This window comes from Bufo gargarizans, chromosome 5 (assembly GCF_014858855.1).
Source record: "Bufo gargarizans isolate SCDJY-AF-19 chromosome 5, ASM1485885v1, whole genome shotgun sequence".
Lineage (NCBI taxonomy): Eukaryota > Metazoa > Chordata > Amphibia > Anura > Bufonidae > Bufo > Bufo gargarizans.
The window spans coordinates 18,011,567-18,025,532 of record NC_058084.1 but is presented as its reverse complement, the minus strand read 5'-3'; the positions used below and the strand labels follow the sequence as shown (position 1 = coordinate 18,025,532).

General features: G+C 43.5%; 1 protein-coding gene across 2 annotated transcripts in view; it reads left to right on the top strand.

The window, feature by feature from the left end:
* The window catches only part of ADGRB1 (adhesion G protein-coupled receptor B1), a 559,240-nt gene that overhangs the window by 258,400 nt on the left and 286,874 nt on the right, over positions 1-13,966 (top strand). For both annotated transcript variants that reach the window (XM_044294271.1, XM_044294270.1), the window contains exon 3: positions 13,363-13,521. In XM_044294271.1, coding sequence (XP_044150206.1) covers positions 13,363-13,521 — 159 coding nt within the window. The remainder of the gene's footprint in view (positions 1-13,362; positions 13,522-13,966) is intronic.

The window sequence follows — 13,966 nt, the reverse complement described above, 5'->3', positions numbered from 1 at the left end:
AGTGCGCGGTATAAAACCCTGTCCATTCATCAGCCGGAGACGTTGTACATCACAGGAGAACAGGTCGCTGTGGCGGCGATCAATATTCAGCATCACCATCGCTCACACACAGAGTGGAACATTGCAGGAGCCTTGTCAGATCTGAGCAGTGTCATCCATGACTTCTACCTGCAGCCGCCGCGTACCAGGGGCTCGTCCTCAAACTTAGGCCTCGCGCACACTAACGTTGTGCGTCCGTTACGTGCATTGGGGACCGCAATTTGCAGTCCCCAATGCACTGGCAACGTCCATGCGGAGGACGGGACGGATCGAGACCTATTCAACTTGAACAAGTTCTATCTTTTTGCGGTGCGGAGGCACGGATAAACACCACGGAAGCACTCCGTAGTGCTTCCGTGGGGATCCGTTCCGTGCTTCCGTTCCGCATCTCCGTGATTGCGGACCCATTCAAGAGAATCGGTCAGCATCCATGAAGCGGAGTGCACACGGACCGGTGCCCGTGTATTGCAGACCCGCCGTGTGCGGCCGTGTGCATGAGGCCTTAAAGGGCAGTTCCTCCGAAAATGCAGAACCTTACCAGGTGACAGAATTATTTGGGTTTTTTGTTGAGATAATTACCAATTCTAGTTTTCATATGTTACTTTGGCTTCCGGGAATTTTTTCTGACAACCAGTTTGGCCGCTAACAGGAGTTGTCACCCAGTTTTGTTACATTCCGCACTGATGATTCGGTCTTGTGCTCTGAAGCTTTTCCTGTATCTTTACGTGTCAGACAGAGCTGAGGGACAACCTCTGTGGAAGAGGAAGCATAGTGGCAGCCATGTTGGTTGTCAGTAATGGAAAGTGGAAGGAGATATGTAATGAATGATGAGTTTTAAGTTCTACACTAGAGGTAAGTGGACCTGTTATTGATATACTGACTAGTTACCAAGTCTTATTGGTAGAAGATACAAAGTGTATTAGTTTCAGGGGGAGACGAAAATGAACACATGAAAAAGCCCCTCCCACAGATGAAAACTTCATAACCATGCTCTACCCTGATGCATGATGGGAGGTCTAACTGGTCAACGAGCCATAGCAATTCAAAGGTGCACAGTCGCCAGCATATCATTGGCACACAGCCCCTGGTAAATGATTGGTGCACAGCCCCCAGGAGATGATTGGCACACAGCCCCTGGTAAATGATTGGCACACAGCCCCTGGTAAATGATTGGTGCACAGCCCCCAGGAGATGATTGGCACACAGCCCCTGGTAAATGATTGGCACACAGCCCCTGGTAAATGATTGGTGCACAGCCCCCAGGAGATGATTGGCACACAGCCCCTGGTAAATGATTGGCACACAGCCCCTGGTAAATGATTGGTACACAGCCCCTGGTAGATGATTGGTACACAGCCCCTGGTAGATGATTGGTGCACAGTTCCTGGTAGATGATTGGTGCACAGTTCCTGGTAGATGATTGGTGCACAGCACCTACTAGATGATTGGCGCACAGCACCTTACTAGATGATTGGGGTACAGCCCCTGGTAGATGATTGGCGCATAGCTCCTGGTAGATGATTGGTGCACAGTCCCTGGTAGATGATTGGTGCACAGCACCTTACTAGATGATTGGGGTACAGCCCCTGGTAGATGATTGGTGCACAGTCTCTGGTAGATGATTGGTGCACAGCATGTACTAAATGATTGGTGCACAGCACCTGTTAGATGATTGGCGTACAGTACCTGCTAGATGATTGGTGCACTGCACATGGTAGATGATTGGTGTACAACATCTAGCAGATGATTGGTGCTTAGCTCTGGTAGATGATTGGAGCACAGCCCCATGTAGATTATTGGTGTACAGCCCCTGGTAGATGATTGGTGCACAGCCCCCAGGAGATGATTGGCACACAGCCCCTGGTAAATGATTGGCACACAGCCCCTGGTAAATGATTGGTACACAGCCCCTGGTAGATGATTGGTACACAGCCCCTGGTAGATGATTGGTGCACAGTTCCTGGTAGATGATTGGTGCACAGTTCCTGGTAGATGATTGGTGCACAGCACCTACTAGATGATTGGCGCACAGCACCTTACTAGATGATTGGGGTACAGCCCCTGGTAGATGATTGGCGCATAGCTCCTGGTAGATGATTGGTGCACAGTCCCTGGTAGATGATTGGTGCACAGCACCTTACTAGATGATTGGGGTACAGCCCCTGGTAGATGATTGGTGCACAGTCTCTGGTAGATGATTGGTGCACAGCATGTACTAAATGATTGGTGCACAGCACCTACTAGATGATTGGTGCACAGCACCTGTTAGATGATTGGCGTACAGTACCTGCTAGATGATTGGTGCACTGCACATGGTAGATGATTGGTGTACAACATCTAGCAGATGATTGGTGCTTAGCTCTGGTAGATGATTGGAGCACAGCCCCATGTAGATTATTGGTGTACAGCCCCTGGTAGATGATTGGTGCACAGTCACTGGTAGATGATTGGTGCACAGTCACTGGTAGATTATTGGTGTACAGCCCCTGGTAGATGATTGGAGCACAGCCCCATGTAGATTATTGGTGTACAGCCCCTGGTAGATGATTGGTGCACAGTCACTGGTAGATGATTGGTGCACAGTCACTGGTAGATGATTGGTGTACAGCCCCTGGTAGATGATTGGTGCACAGTCACTGGTAGATGATTGGTGCACAGACCCTGGTAGAACATTGGTTCACAGCCTCTGGTAGATGATTGGTGCACAGCCCCCAGCATATCATTGGCACACAGCCCCTGGTAGATAATTGGTGCACAGCCCCTGGTAGATAATTGATGCACAGTCCCTGGTAGATGATTGGTGCACAGTCCCTGGTAGATGATTGGTGCACAGTCACTGGTAGATGATTGGTGCACAGTCACTGGTAGATCATTGGTGCACAGCCCCTGGTAGATCATTGGTGCACAGCCCCTGGTAGATCATTGGTGCACAGCCCCTGGTAGATCATTGGTGCACAGCACCCAGCATATCATTGGCGCACAGTCCCTGGTAGATGATCAGTGCCAGTCCCTGGTAGAAAATTGGTGTACAGCCCCTGGTAGATGATTGGTGCACAGTCACTGGTAGATGATTGGTGCACAGTCCCTAGGAGAAAATTGGTTCACAACGTCTGGTAGATGGTTGGTGCACAGCCCCCAGCATATCATTGGCACACAGCCCCATGTAGATAATCGGTGCACAGTCCCTGGTAGATGATTGGTGCACAGCCCCTGGTAGATGATTGTTGTACAGCACCTGATAAATGATTGTTGCACAGCACCTGGTAGATGATTGTTGCACACCACCTGGTAGATGACTGATTGGTTGCAGTTCCTGTTAGATCACTGGTGCAGAGTTCCTGGTAAATTATTGGTGCACAGTTCCCAGCAGATGATTGGTGCACAGTTCCCAGCAGATGATTGGTGCACAGTTCCCAGCAGATGATTGGTGTGCAGTTTGCGGCAGATGATTGGTGTGCAGTTCCCAACAGATGATTGGTGTGTAGTTCCCAACAGATGATTAGTGTGTAGTTCCTGGTAAATGATTTGTGTGCAGTTCCTGCTAGATTATTGGTGCACAGGTACTGGCAGATGATTGGTGCGTAGTTCCCAACAGATGATTGGTGTGCAGTTCCCAGCAGATGATTGGTGTGGAGTTCCCAGCAGATGATTGGTGTGTAGTTCCTGGTAAATGATTTGTGTGCAGTTCCTGCTAGATTATTGGTGCACAGGTACTGGCAGATGATTGGTGTGCAGTTCCTGGTAGATGATTGTTGCACAGATACTGGCAGAATTATGTAGACTGGATACAAATGTATAAGTGGCAGTAAGTGGAAGAATTGGTTAGAATAGAAAAAAAGAAGAGTTACCCACCGATGCCCCACCATTGCTCTTGCTCCGCACTGGTCATCACATTTTGAAATTCCCTGGAGATTCCTTCTCATCTAATCATTGGCTGAGGTTGGTCACTGCTGTGGCCAGTGATTGGCTGAGCTCACATCTTCTGCAATTTCCTACTGTATGTGTCAAGGATCGGTGATGGTGTGGAGTGGTTCTTTTTTAACCCATTCTGTCCCTTAATGGTCTACTGAATCTAGTGGACATGCCATAATGGGCCTCATGTAATCATGTACCTTTTTACTAATTTGGATCCATTTTTTTGCTTGAAAGACTAGAAAGCTAAAGCTTGTCATAACAAATCACGGCTACCTGATATGAGGGTATTAGCCCACCTTATTTATGAGGCTTCTGGAAACCAGATGAACACTGGTAAGCCAGACCAAGCTGAAGTATACAATGACCTTGGAGGTCTTCTTCTCGTCTTGCTCCTCCATGTGTGTTCTGTAAATGATCATAATGCCTTCATGTTCTGAACTCCAGGAAGTCAAGTAAACTAAGAAGACGCTCAGAATAAATCCATAAGCAAGAGACGCGTCTGTTTACTAGGACGAGGAACAAATGACCTTGATTCACTCATTTGGAAGAGAATGAGGCAGAGATAAAACCTGGAAACTGTGGCATTTTGATTCAGCAGCTCGGATCGATGAACAATTCTGAAATCTCTTTACATTCCATTCATAAAGAACATAGGAGAAAACGGTGGGTTTTTATAACTCACTGCTGTCAGGGGAAAGGTTGACTCCAGGATCGATAAAACCTGTATGTTATTGCGCTCAAATTTTGACGCTGCCTAAAAGGTCACACGTAGTTCTAGGGATCACTAAACCATTAAATTGTCATCCGTTTCCTTGTTTCTTCTCCACATTCACTGAGATCCACCGAAAACATTCTAATGGACAAAAAAAGGAGTTGGGGGGGTGGGGGGGTATCATTAAATGTAGCAAATGGCATCAACATTGATGAATATCAGGAATAGACAGAGATGGTCTTGGTAAGACTTCAGGTCGAAACATCTTAGATGTTTTCTCCTTTGAGTGGTCCTCTTGACATGAAGTCTTAGTGATAACCACTAATGATAGCCACGATGTTACCCATAAGGGTTGTCACTCAGCTCAATGTATAATCTGATTCGCTCTGACTCGTCAGCCATATGGTCTTGCGTTCGTGAACCATATATACTGTATTATAGTGGTTAACAAAGAAGATTTCTCGACTTCTTAAGATATGTGGAAATCTGCTGTATGTAGACGCCATGTGCTGTTGACAGATTCACCAGTTGCAAAATTTCTCTTCCATTATGGAATAGAAATTCCACCCCATACAAAAATGGGGATTTAAAGTGTAACAGTGATTCTTTTTTTTTTACATTTTTGTAATGTGTAGAGGCAGTGATACTGAAATTGTACAATTCTATTAAAAAAATAGCTAAGGTTCAAAATGGGCCACTTTAAAGCAATTTTTCTAATAGAATTGTACAATTTCAGAAATTAAAGTATATTACAAAAATGGTCAGCATCACTGCCTCTATACATTACAAAATAAAAAAAAAGAATGACAGTTACACTTTAAAGGGCATCTGTCAGCAGTTTTGTACCTATGACACTGGCTGACCTGTTACATGTGCACTTGGGAGCTGAAGGCGTCTGTGTTGGTCCCACGTTTATATGTGCTCACAATTCTGAGAAAAATGCTGATTTAATATATGCAAATGATCCTCTAGGAGTAATGGGGGCGTTACCGTTACACCGAGAGATTTCACTTTTTCAACAACTGCTGCGCCATCTGCACTTTGATTGACAGAACCAGATGTGATGATGTTTACACTGCCTGGCCCTGTCAATCAAAGTGCAGAGGGCGCAGCAGTTGTGGAAAAAGTAGAATCTCTCGGTGTAACGGTAACGCCCCCATTGCTCCTAGAGGCTAATTTGCATATAATAAAACATAATTTTTCTCAGCAATGCGGGCACATATGAACATTGGACCAACACAGTGCACATGTAACAGGTCAGCCAGCGTCATAGGGACAGATCTGCTGACAGATGCCCCTTAAATTCCGTTGTCTTAAAAATGGCAGACCATGTAGTACATTGGTTGGCTTGCTCTGTATTTTATGATGTTAATTGTTACATGTTGTCTACAAAAGTACTGGAGGGGTTGTATATCTCATCCAGAATGCTCAGACGGGTGAGAAAAAAAGAGTCCAGCAAAGCTGGGTTGTTTGCTGAAGCACTTTGCCCTAAAGTGTTTTATGGGCTGGATTTTTTATGGAATGGCGTGTAGGTGTTGGTAGTGGAACATGCCATTCCTTCCGCACTCCAGTACAATACATTCCTCTAGCCTCAGGCAAACTCAACTGTAGCTGCTGGGCTCATTGCTGTAAGGATAAAGACAAGTCTGTAATGCTCATTGAGGGTTAGATGCCTGGAAGCTGCATGACTTGTTGGCTGTGTAAAGCCTAATCTCTCATGTTATGCTGAGAGCATAAGTGGGAAAAACCCTCTGTAGCCGCAGATGGGCAAGGACTTTTGTCTTGTGGTTTATGTTCTATTTATGTGCCTTGGTTTCACTCAACGGGCTGTATAACTTAGATGGAAAATAAATGGTATTGGTCTTTTAAACTGCTGAAGCCCACACCATCTTTACTCTCATTTGCCAACAGGTGTATTTCCCATTGCTGAGTCCCATATCAAACAGTAAAGGACAAAATATTTTAAAAAAAAACTTCATAATAGAAGTTTCTCCAGCTGATGAAAGTTAACGTTGGCAAACCTACATTTTCAAGATTATCCCACCTCTAGTCACCAAATTCCCAAATTTTCTGTTTTAATTGTTAAAGACACCTTTGGGGGCAATTTTTTATATTACTGTATTGCATTTATTTTGAACTAAAAATATATATTTTTTCAATTGGTCTTTATTACAAATATGGAGCCCTTTTTTCTGTACAGAGCTGAGATGCTCTAGTAGCAGCTTGTGGATTTTTTGTTTTTTCTGTCATCTGATGAGCAGACAGACTCCTTATCTCTGCTCTCTGACATTATAAGCACTCTTTATAGCTCAGTTCTTATCTTACTGATAAGAATGTGGCTCAAATAAATGTTTATGACCTCTTAGTTGTTTAGAGATAAGGCTTTTAAGATGACTGACACAAAGCAAAAGTACCTGTCACACAGCTAGAAAAACTGTTAAACCTTTGTGACAGAACAGCTCAATATTTTTAACAAAGGCCAATTAAAATGATGATTTTTAGCCAAAAATGATCGGTGGAGGTGCAGTTGTGTCAGACCCTCACTGATCTGCTACTGATAACCTTTCCTGAGAATAGGTCATCCCTAAAAATAAATTGGACTAAACCTTTAAGGTTCATGATGCATGCCAGCACCATATTTTAATTTTATGGGAACCATAGATTAATATAGGAGACCTATTACATCTGTCTACAAATTAGAAAAAAAGATTTAAAAAAAACCTTGGCTCTGAAAAACCAGTCTGAATGTGTGCCCACCACAAATGGAAGGTCTTCATTCCACCCAGAGCCTTCCTAACACTGAAACATGAATTATAATGCCGTGTTTATGCCTCCTGCACGAGCCGAGCTGCAGAAAAATAACACTGATTGGAATATTTTTGGAACCAAATTTGGATAATTAACTTTTTGATAGAATTTTTTGAAGTAAGAAGAGACTCCAGCCGTATAATGAACTGGCCCGGATACATTTACAAGTCCAATTTGGAGGAAGCTGGTGACTTCCAGCCCCGTTAATCCTGTTATTCTCTGTCTCAGCCTGCGGCATCAATAAAAGAATCGCAGGTTATTCCGCGGAGTAGATTTATTGGATCTTTTAATTCCATGGAGTTGCATATTTTATTATTGGTGTGTGAAATAAAATTATTATTACAGCTGTAGAGAGCAGGTTTCCAGGTCAGATTTATTGTGCCTGTAAATTCTACTGCGTTGCGTTGGTATAAATTCTGAATATTTTATGAGAGGTTGTGGGGTCTGCGCGAAGTATTGCAGATGTTGGTGCTTATCATGCAAAGGCGGCGTGAAGAGATGATGTAGCGACTTGTGTTTTAGACACTACACTAATAATCTCATCGGGAGGTTTATGGTTGAAGACAATTCTCGGCTTGGGTGCCGGCTACAGGTTGGGAGGAGCCTCCAGAGTGGTACAACTTTTTCTTTAGCTGTTTTCCAGTGAAAGGCAGTCGATGGACCAAAGACAGAAGGTAACGTTTGCAGTGTGAAGCCAGACTACAGGAGGCATATGCAATTCGAAAAGTTTGAGTGTAATTTCTCAGTTTTTTATTTATAAATCTGACTTCAGAAAAGAAAATGCTAATGTGCAGCTCTACCTTCTAATGCCATTTTACAGTTTATATACAGATAATTTGTACACATGTTAATGTGTATATACATTATATTACTTATCCTGTACTGATCCTGAGTTACATCCTATATTATACTCCAGAGCTGCACTCACTATTCTGCTGGTGCAGTCACTGTGTACATACATTATATTACTTATCCTGTACTGATCTTGAATTACATCCTGTATTATACTCCAGAGCTGCACTCACTATTCTGCTGGTGCAGTCACTGTGTACATACATTATATTACTTATCCTGTACTGATCTTGAATTACATCCTGTATTATACTCCAGAGCTGCACTCACTATTCTGCTGGTGCAGTCACTGTGTACATACATTACTTATCCTGTACTGATCCTGAGTTACATCCTGTATTATACTCCAGAGCTGCACTCACTATTCTGCTGGTGCAGTCACTGTGTACATACATTACTTATCCTGTACTGATCCTGAGTTACATCCTGTATTATACTTCAGAGCTGCACTCACTATTCTGCTGGTGCCGTCACTGTGTACAGACATTACTGATCCTGTACTGATCCTGAGTTACATCCTATATTATACTCCAGAGCTGCACTCACTATTCTGCTGGTGCAGTCACTGTGTACATACATTATATTACTTATCCTGTACTGATCTTGAATTACATCCTGTATTATACTCCAGAGCTGCACTCACTATTCTGCTGGTGCAGTCACTGTGTACATACATTACATTACTTATCCTGTACTGATCCTGAGTTACATCCTGTATTATACTCCAGAGCTGTACTCACTATTCTGCTGGTGCAGTCACTGTGTACATACATTACATTACTTATCCTGTACTGATCCTGAGTTACATCCTGTATTATACTCCAGAGCTGCACTCACTATTCTGCTGGTGCAGTCACTGTGTACATACATTACTTATCCTGTACTGATCCTGAGTTACATCCTGTATTATACTCCAGAGCTGTACTCACTATTCTGCTGGTGCGGTCACTGTGTACATACATTACATTACTTATCCTGTACTGATCCTGAGTTACATCCTGTATTATACTTCAGAGCTGCACTCACTATTCTGCTTGTGCAGTCACTGTGAACATACATTCCTCATCCTGTACTGATCCTGAATTACATCCTGTATTCTACTCCAGAGCTGCGCTCACTTTTCTGCTAGTGCAGTCACTGTGTACATACATTACTTATCCTGTATTGATCCTGAGTTACATCCTGTATTATACTCCAGAGCTGCACTCACTATTCTGCTGGTGCAGTCACTGTGTACATACATTACATTACTTATCCTGTACTGATCCTGAGTTACAGCCTGTATTATACTCCAGAGCTTTACTCACTATTCTGCTGGTGGAGTCACTGTGTACATACATTATATTACTTATCCTGTACTGTTCCAGAGTTACATCCTGTATTATACTCCAGAGCTGCATTCACTATTCTGCTGGTGCAGTCATTGTGTACATACATTACTTATCCTGTACTGTTCCGGAGTTACATCCTGTATTATACGCCAGAGCTGCACTCACTATTCTGCTGGTGCAGTCACTGTGTACATACATTACATTACTTATCTTGTACTGATCCTGATTTACATCCTGTTTTATACTCCAGAGCTGCACTCACCATTCTGCTGGTGGAGTCACTATGTACATATATTATATTACTTATCCTGTACTGATCCTGAGTTACATCCTGTATTATACTCCAGAGCTGCACTCACTATTCTGCTGGTGCAGTCACTGTGTACATACATTACATATCCTGTACTGATCCTGAGTTACATCCTGTATTATTCTCCAGAGCTGTACTCACTATTCTGCTGGTGCAGTCACTGTGTACATACATTACTTATCCTGTATGGATCCTGAGTTACATCCTGTATTCTACTCCAGAGCTGCACTCACTATTCTGCTGGTGCAGTCACTGTGTACATACATTACTTGTCCTGTACTGATCCTGAGTTACATCCTGTATTATACTCCAGAGCTGCACTCACTATTCTACTGGTGGAGTCACTGTGTACATACATTACTTATCCTGTACTGATCCTGAGTTACATCCTGTATTATACTTCAGAGCTGCACTCACTATTCTGCTGGTGCAGTCACTGAGTACATACATTACATTACTTTTCCTGTACTGATTCTGAGTTACATCCTTTGTTATACTCCAGAGCTGCACTCACTATTCTGCTGGTGCAGTCACTGAGTACATACATTACATTACTTATCCTGTACTGATCCTGATTTACATCCTGTATTATACTCCAGAGCTGAATTAACCATTTTGCTGGTGGAGTCACTATGTACATACATTACATTACTTTTCCTGTACTGATTCTGAGTTACATCCTTTGTTATACTCCTGAGCTGCACTCACTATTCTGCTGGTGCAGTCACTGTGTACATACATTACATTACTTATCATGTACTGATCCTGAGTTGCATCCTGTATTATACTCCAGAGCTGCACTCACTATTCTGCTGGTGCAGTCACTGTGTACATACATTACTTATCCTGTACTGACCCTGAGTTACATCCTGTATTATACTCCAGAGCTGCACTCACTATTCTGCTGGTGCAGTCACTGTGTACATACATTACTGATCCTGTACTGATCCTGAGTTACATCCTGTATTATACTCCAGAGCTGCACTCACTATTCTGCTGGTGGAGTCACTGTGTACATACATTACTTATCCTGTACTGATCCTGAGTTACATCCTGTATTATACTCCAGAGCTGCACTCACTATTCTGCTGGTGCAGTCACTGTGTACGTACATTACTTATCCTGTACTGATCCTGAGTTACATCCTGTATTATACTCCAGAGCTGCACTCACTATTCTGCTGGTGGAGTCACTGTGTACATACATTACTTATCCTGTACTGATCCTGAGTTACATCCTATATTATACTCCTGATCTGATCAACCTATTGTCAGTGAGTCCTTCAAGTAAGTGAGGACTGTCAAAAGCGGAGACCACTTTAAGCAGAAGTTAGGGGCAAAAAGAAAGTCCACTTTTTTGGTGGAGGGAGGACATACCCCTAGTGCTGGTCATATAATGTAACCAGAGGTGTCTGCTATAGGGTAAGATTGGCAGCTTTAATTTTATCATATCTATGAATGTTGCGAGAAGCAAAGCATTCAATGGAATTCAGTCCGAAGTTTCCGAAAAATTCGATTTGCAACTAAGCTGAATTTTCTCGCTCTTCATGGTTTCAAATCAGTTTTTCCTAAAATGGTGTGTTACAAATATAAAGTTAGAAGCCCAGGAACGTGAGATCACCGGTAATGCCGTACAGTCAGCCAATCCGCAGATAGCCATCCCCCGTATAAATCCCTCGTCCTGCGCCGTGTCCACCATTGTCCTGTGAGATGAGCATAGGGAGAGACCTGACAAGCATACGCGCTCCGGCTCCCCCGATCTCCGCCGGGGGAGCCGGACCACGGCATCTGAAGGGTTAAAAGTCCTTGTCCGGAAATCTCACACTGGAGACTGGACCACCAAGTGGGAAGAACATGCTCAGGCAGAGTGGCCTGGGGATACCTGATTTATAATGATTGGTGAAAAATTAATTCGTGACGAATCAAACTTCTTGGCGAACTTTGGCGAAGCTGCCGAATCAAATTTTTTGTAAACCTTCGCTCATCTCTAATGTCCATTATGGGGCTCGTGTGGATTCATGTTTTAACAGGAATTACGGACAATGGTGGAATTCATGTTCCCCGCCCTCCCCCTCCCCCAAAACATCTTAATCAACAAGAGACAAGTTGTAAATTACGAGGAATTGTCGATTACCGGCGCGCGGCCATCGATCGCATGGATCGTTGTATTATCTCATATGCAGTAATTATGTTACATCAGGTTCCCAGCCCTAACGCTATGGTAATAAATGACTTTAACGACCTGAGCGCTGGATTCAATAACGAGCATTAATTAACTCTTAATGGTCAATATTATGGATTGACTCGGTGACCCACCATCTGCTGAGCCCCCCATACTGCGCAGAGTCTTCCGGTGGTCACTGAAAGTCATGATAGAAAGCAGGAAATGTGACGCCTGGTTCCATTTCTTATATTGTATACTTTGTGTTAAATTGGGATTTTTATGACAGCAGAAGATCTGGGAGATGCTGCATTGTCCTCACAGTCACCCACATTGCCGGGCGTAGCATGCCGTGTGTGGGAGTCTCCAGGAGTTTAGATTTACGGGGAATTTGTTACTTCTTCTGCACTGGTCTCCTGGTGTACTTTTTGTCCCTTTTGTGGGTTTTTTATGTAGCTTTTGCCTTTCAATATTTCTAAAAGGGGGGGGGAGAGGTAGTTGGCCTATTGGTGTACGATGCACAATTCAACTCTGATACAAGGTGGTGTAAAATCTACTAATAGGTTTTTCAATTTATTATCATTTTTTTAATACATTTTTTAAAATATTTTTTTATTTCGTTTTTGCCATAAAGTTCCCGGTATAGTATAAATAATAAATCTCTCGCAATACTTTACAGCAGACCACAGTCTGTACAGACGCTGACTGAACGAGCAGGCGGTAGGTCCAAAAGAGGGTTCCAAATCCTGAAATCTAAGATGAATGCCCAGCAGAATTATGAATGCTGCTCTGGATATGGTTGATATCTAATTTAACTTAAAATAGGAGCTCTCACCTCTCCTGACATGCCTGTTTTAATAACTACATTCATCCCTTATGTAAAAAGAACTCCGGAGCACCCATTCTTATGGCTCTATGTTATGATGTGCCTCTATTATTACTACTAGAAGTTTATGACTAAATTGCCAACTGGCTGTAAGCTGGGAAGGGGGGGGGGAGTTTGCCTGCACAGTGTGACACTCTGTGATGGCAGTGGCAGACTGTACAGGCCCACCCCACCCCACCCCCACACACACACACACTGGTAGCACCCAACTTGCAATTCATTCATAAACTTCTAGTAGGAGTAGTAGAGGAACGTAGTAGCACAAAGTCGTAAGAACAGATGCCCTATAATCGTTATTCCACGTCCCTGGACGGAAAATAATAAAATCTTTTGTGTTTTGTCTCACCAGGTGGATGGACGGGGTGGACAACTTGGGGCGATTGTAACAGGGACTGTGGCGGTGGGCTGCAAACCAGAACCAGAACCTGTCAGTCTCTTCCAGATGAAAGCCACATTTGTGAAGGGGTTTTAGAAGAAGGACGGCTCTGCAACAGAAAGGCATGTAACGGTAAGTGTACGGAACGTTACTATCTAATGTTTGGCTCATGATGATATACATTGTAACGCCCCATAGTCCCGAGGTCCATAGAGAGAAATGGACCATCTACAGATTTGTGTCCAAAATGTAGGCAGATGGCCATGCCTTCATGAATGTTGGCTAAATGTTGCCAATTTAGGTTGGATCGGCTGACCGTCTAATGTGTATGAGGGTGTCCTGACCTCAAGGGCAGATGTCAACGGAAAGAAGGATCGGGATGTTGTGTTTCAACATGCCCAATCTTTTTGTTCTCATAGAAGATAAGCCACCACCAGAGGTCCTTTCCTGTTTAGGACACATGCACTCTTGGCCAAAATTAGGGGGGTTGGAAGAAATAGCTGTTAGGCTACATTCAGATGACTTTATTGTTTTGAAGTCCGCTAAACACAGATTCCGGCCCATGTGCTTTCCACAA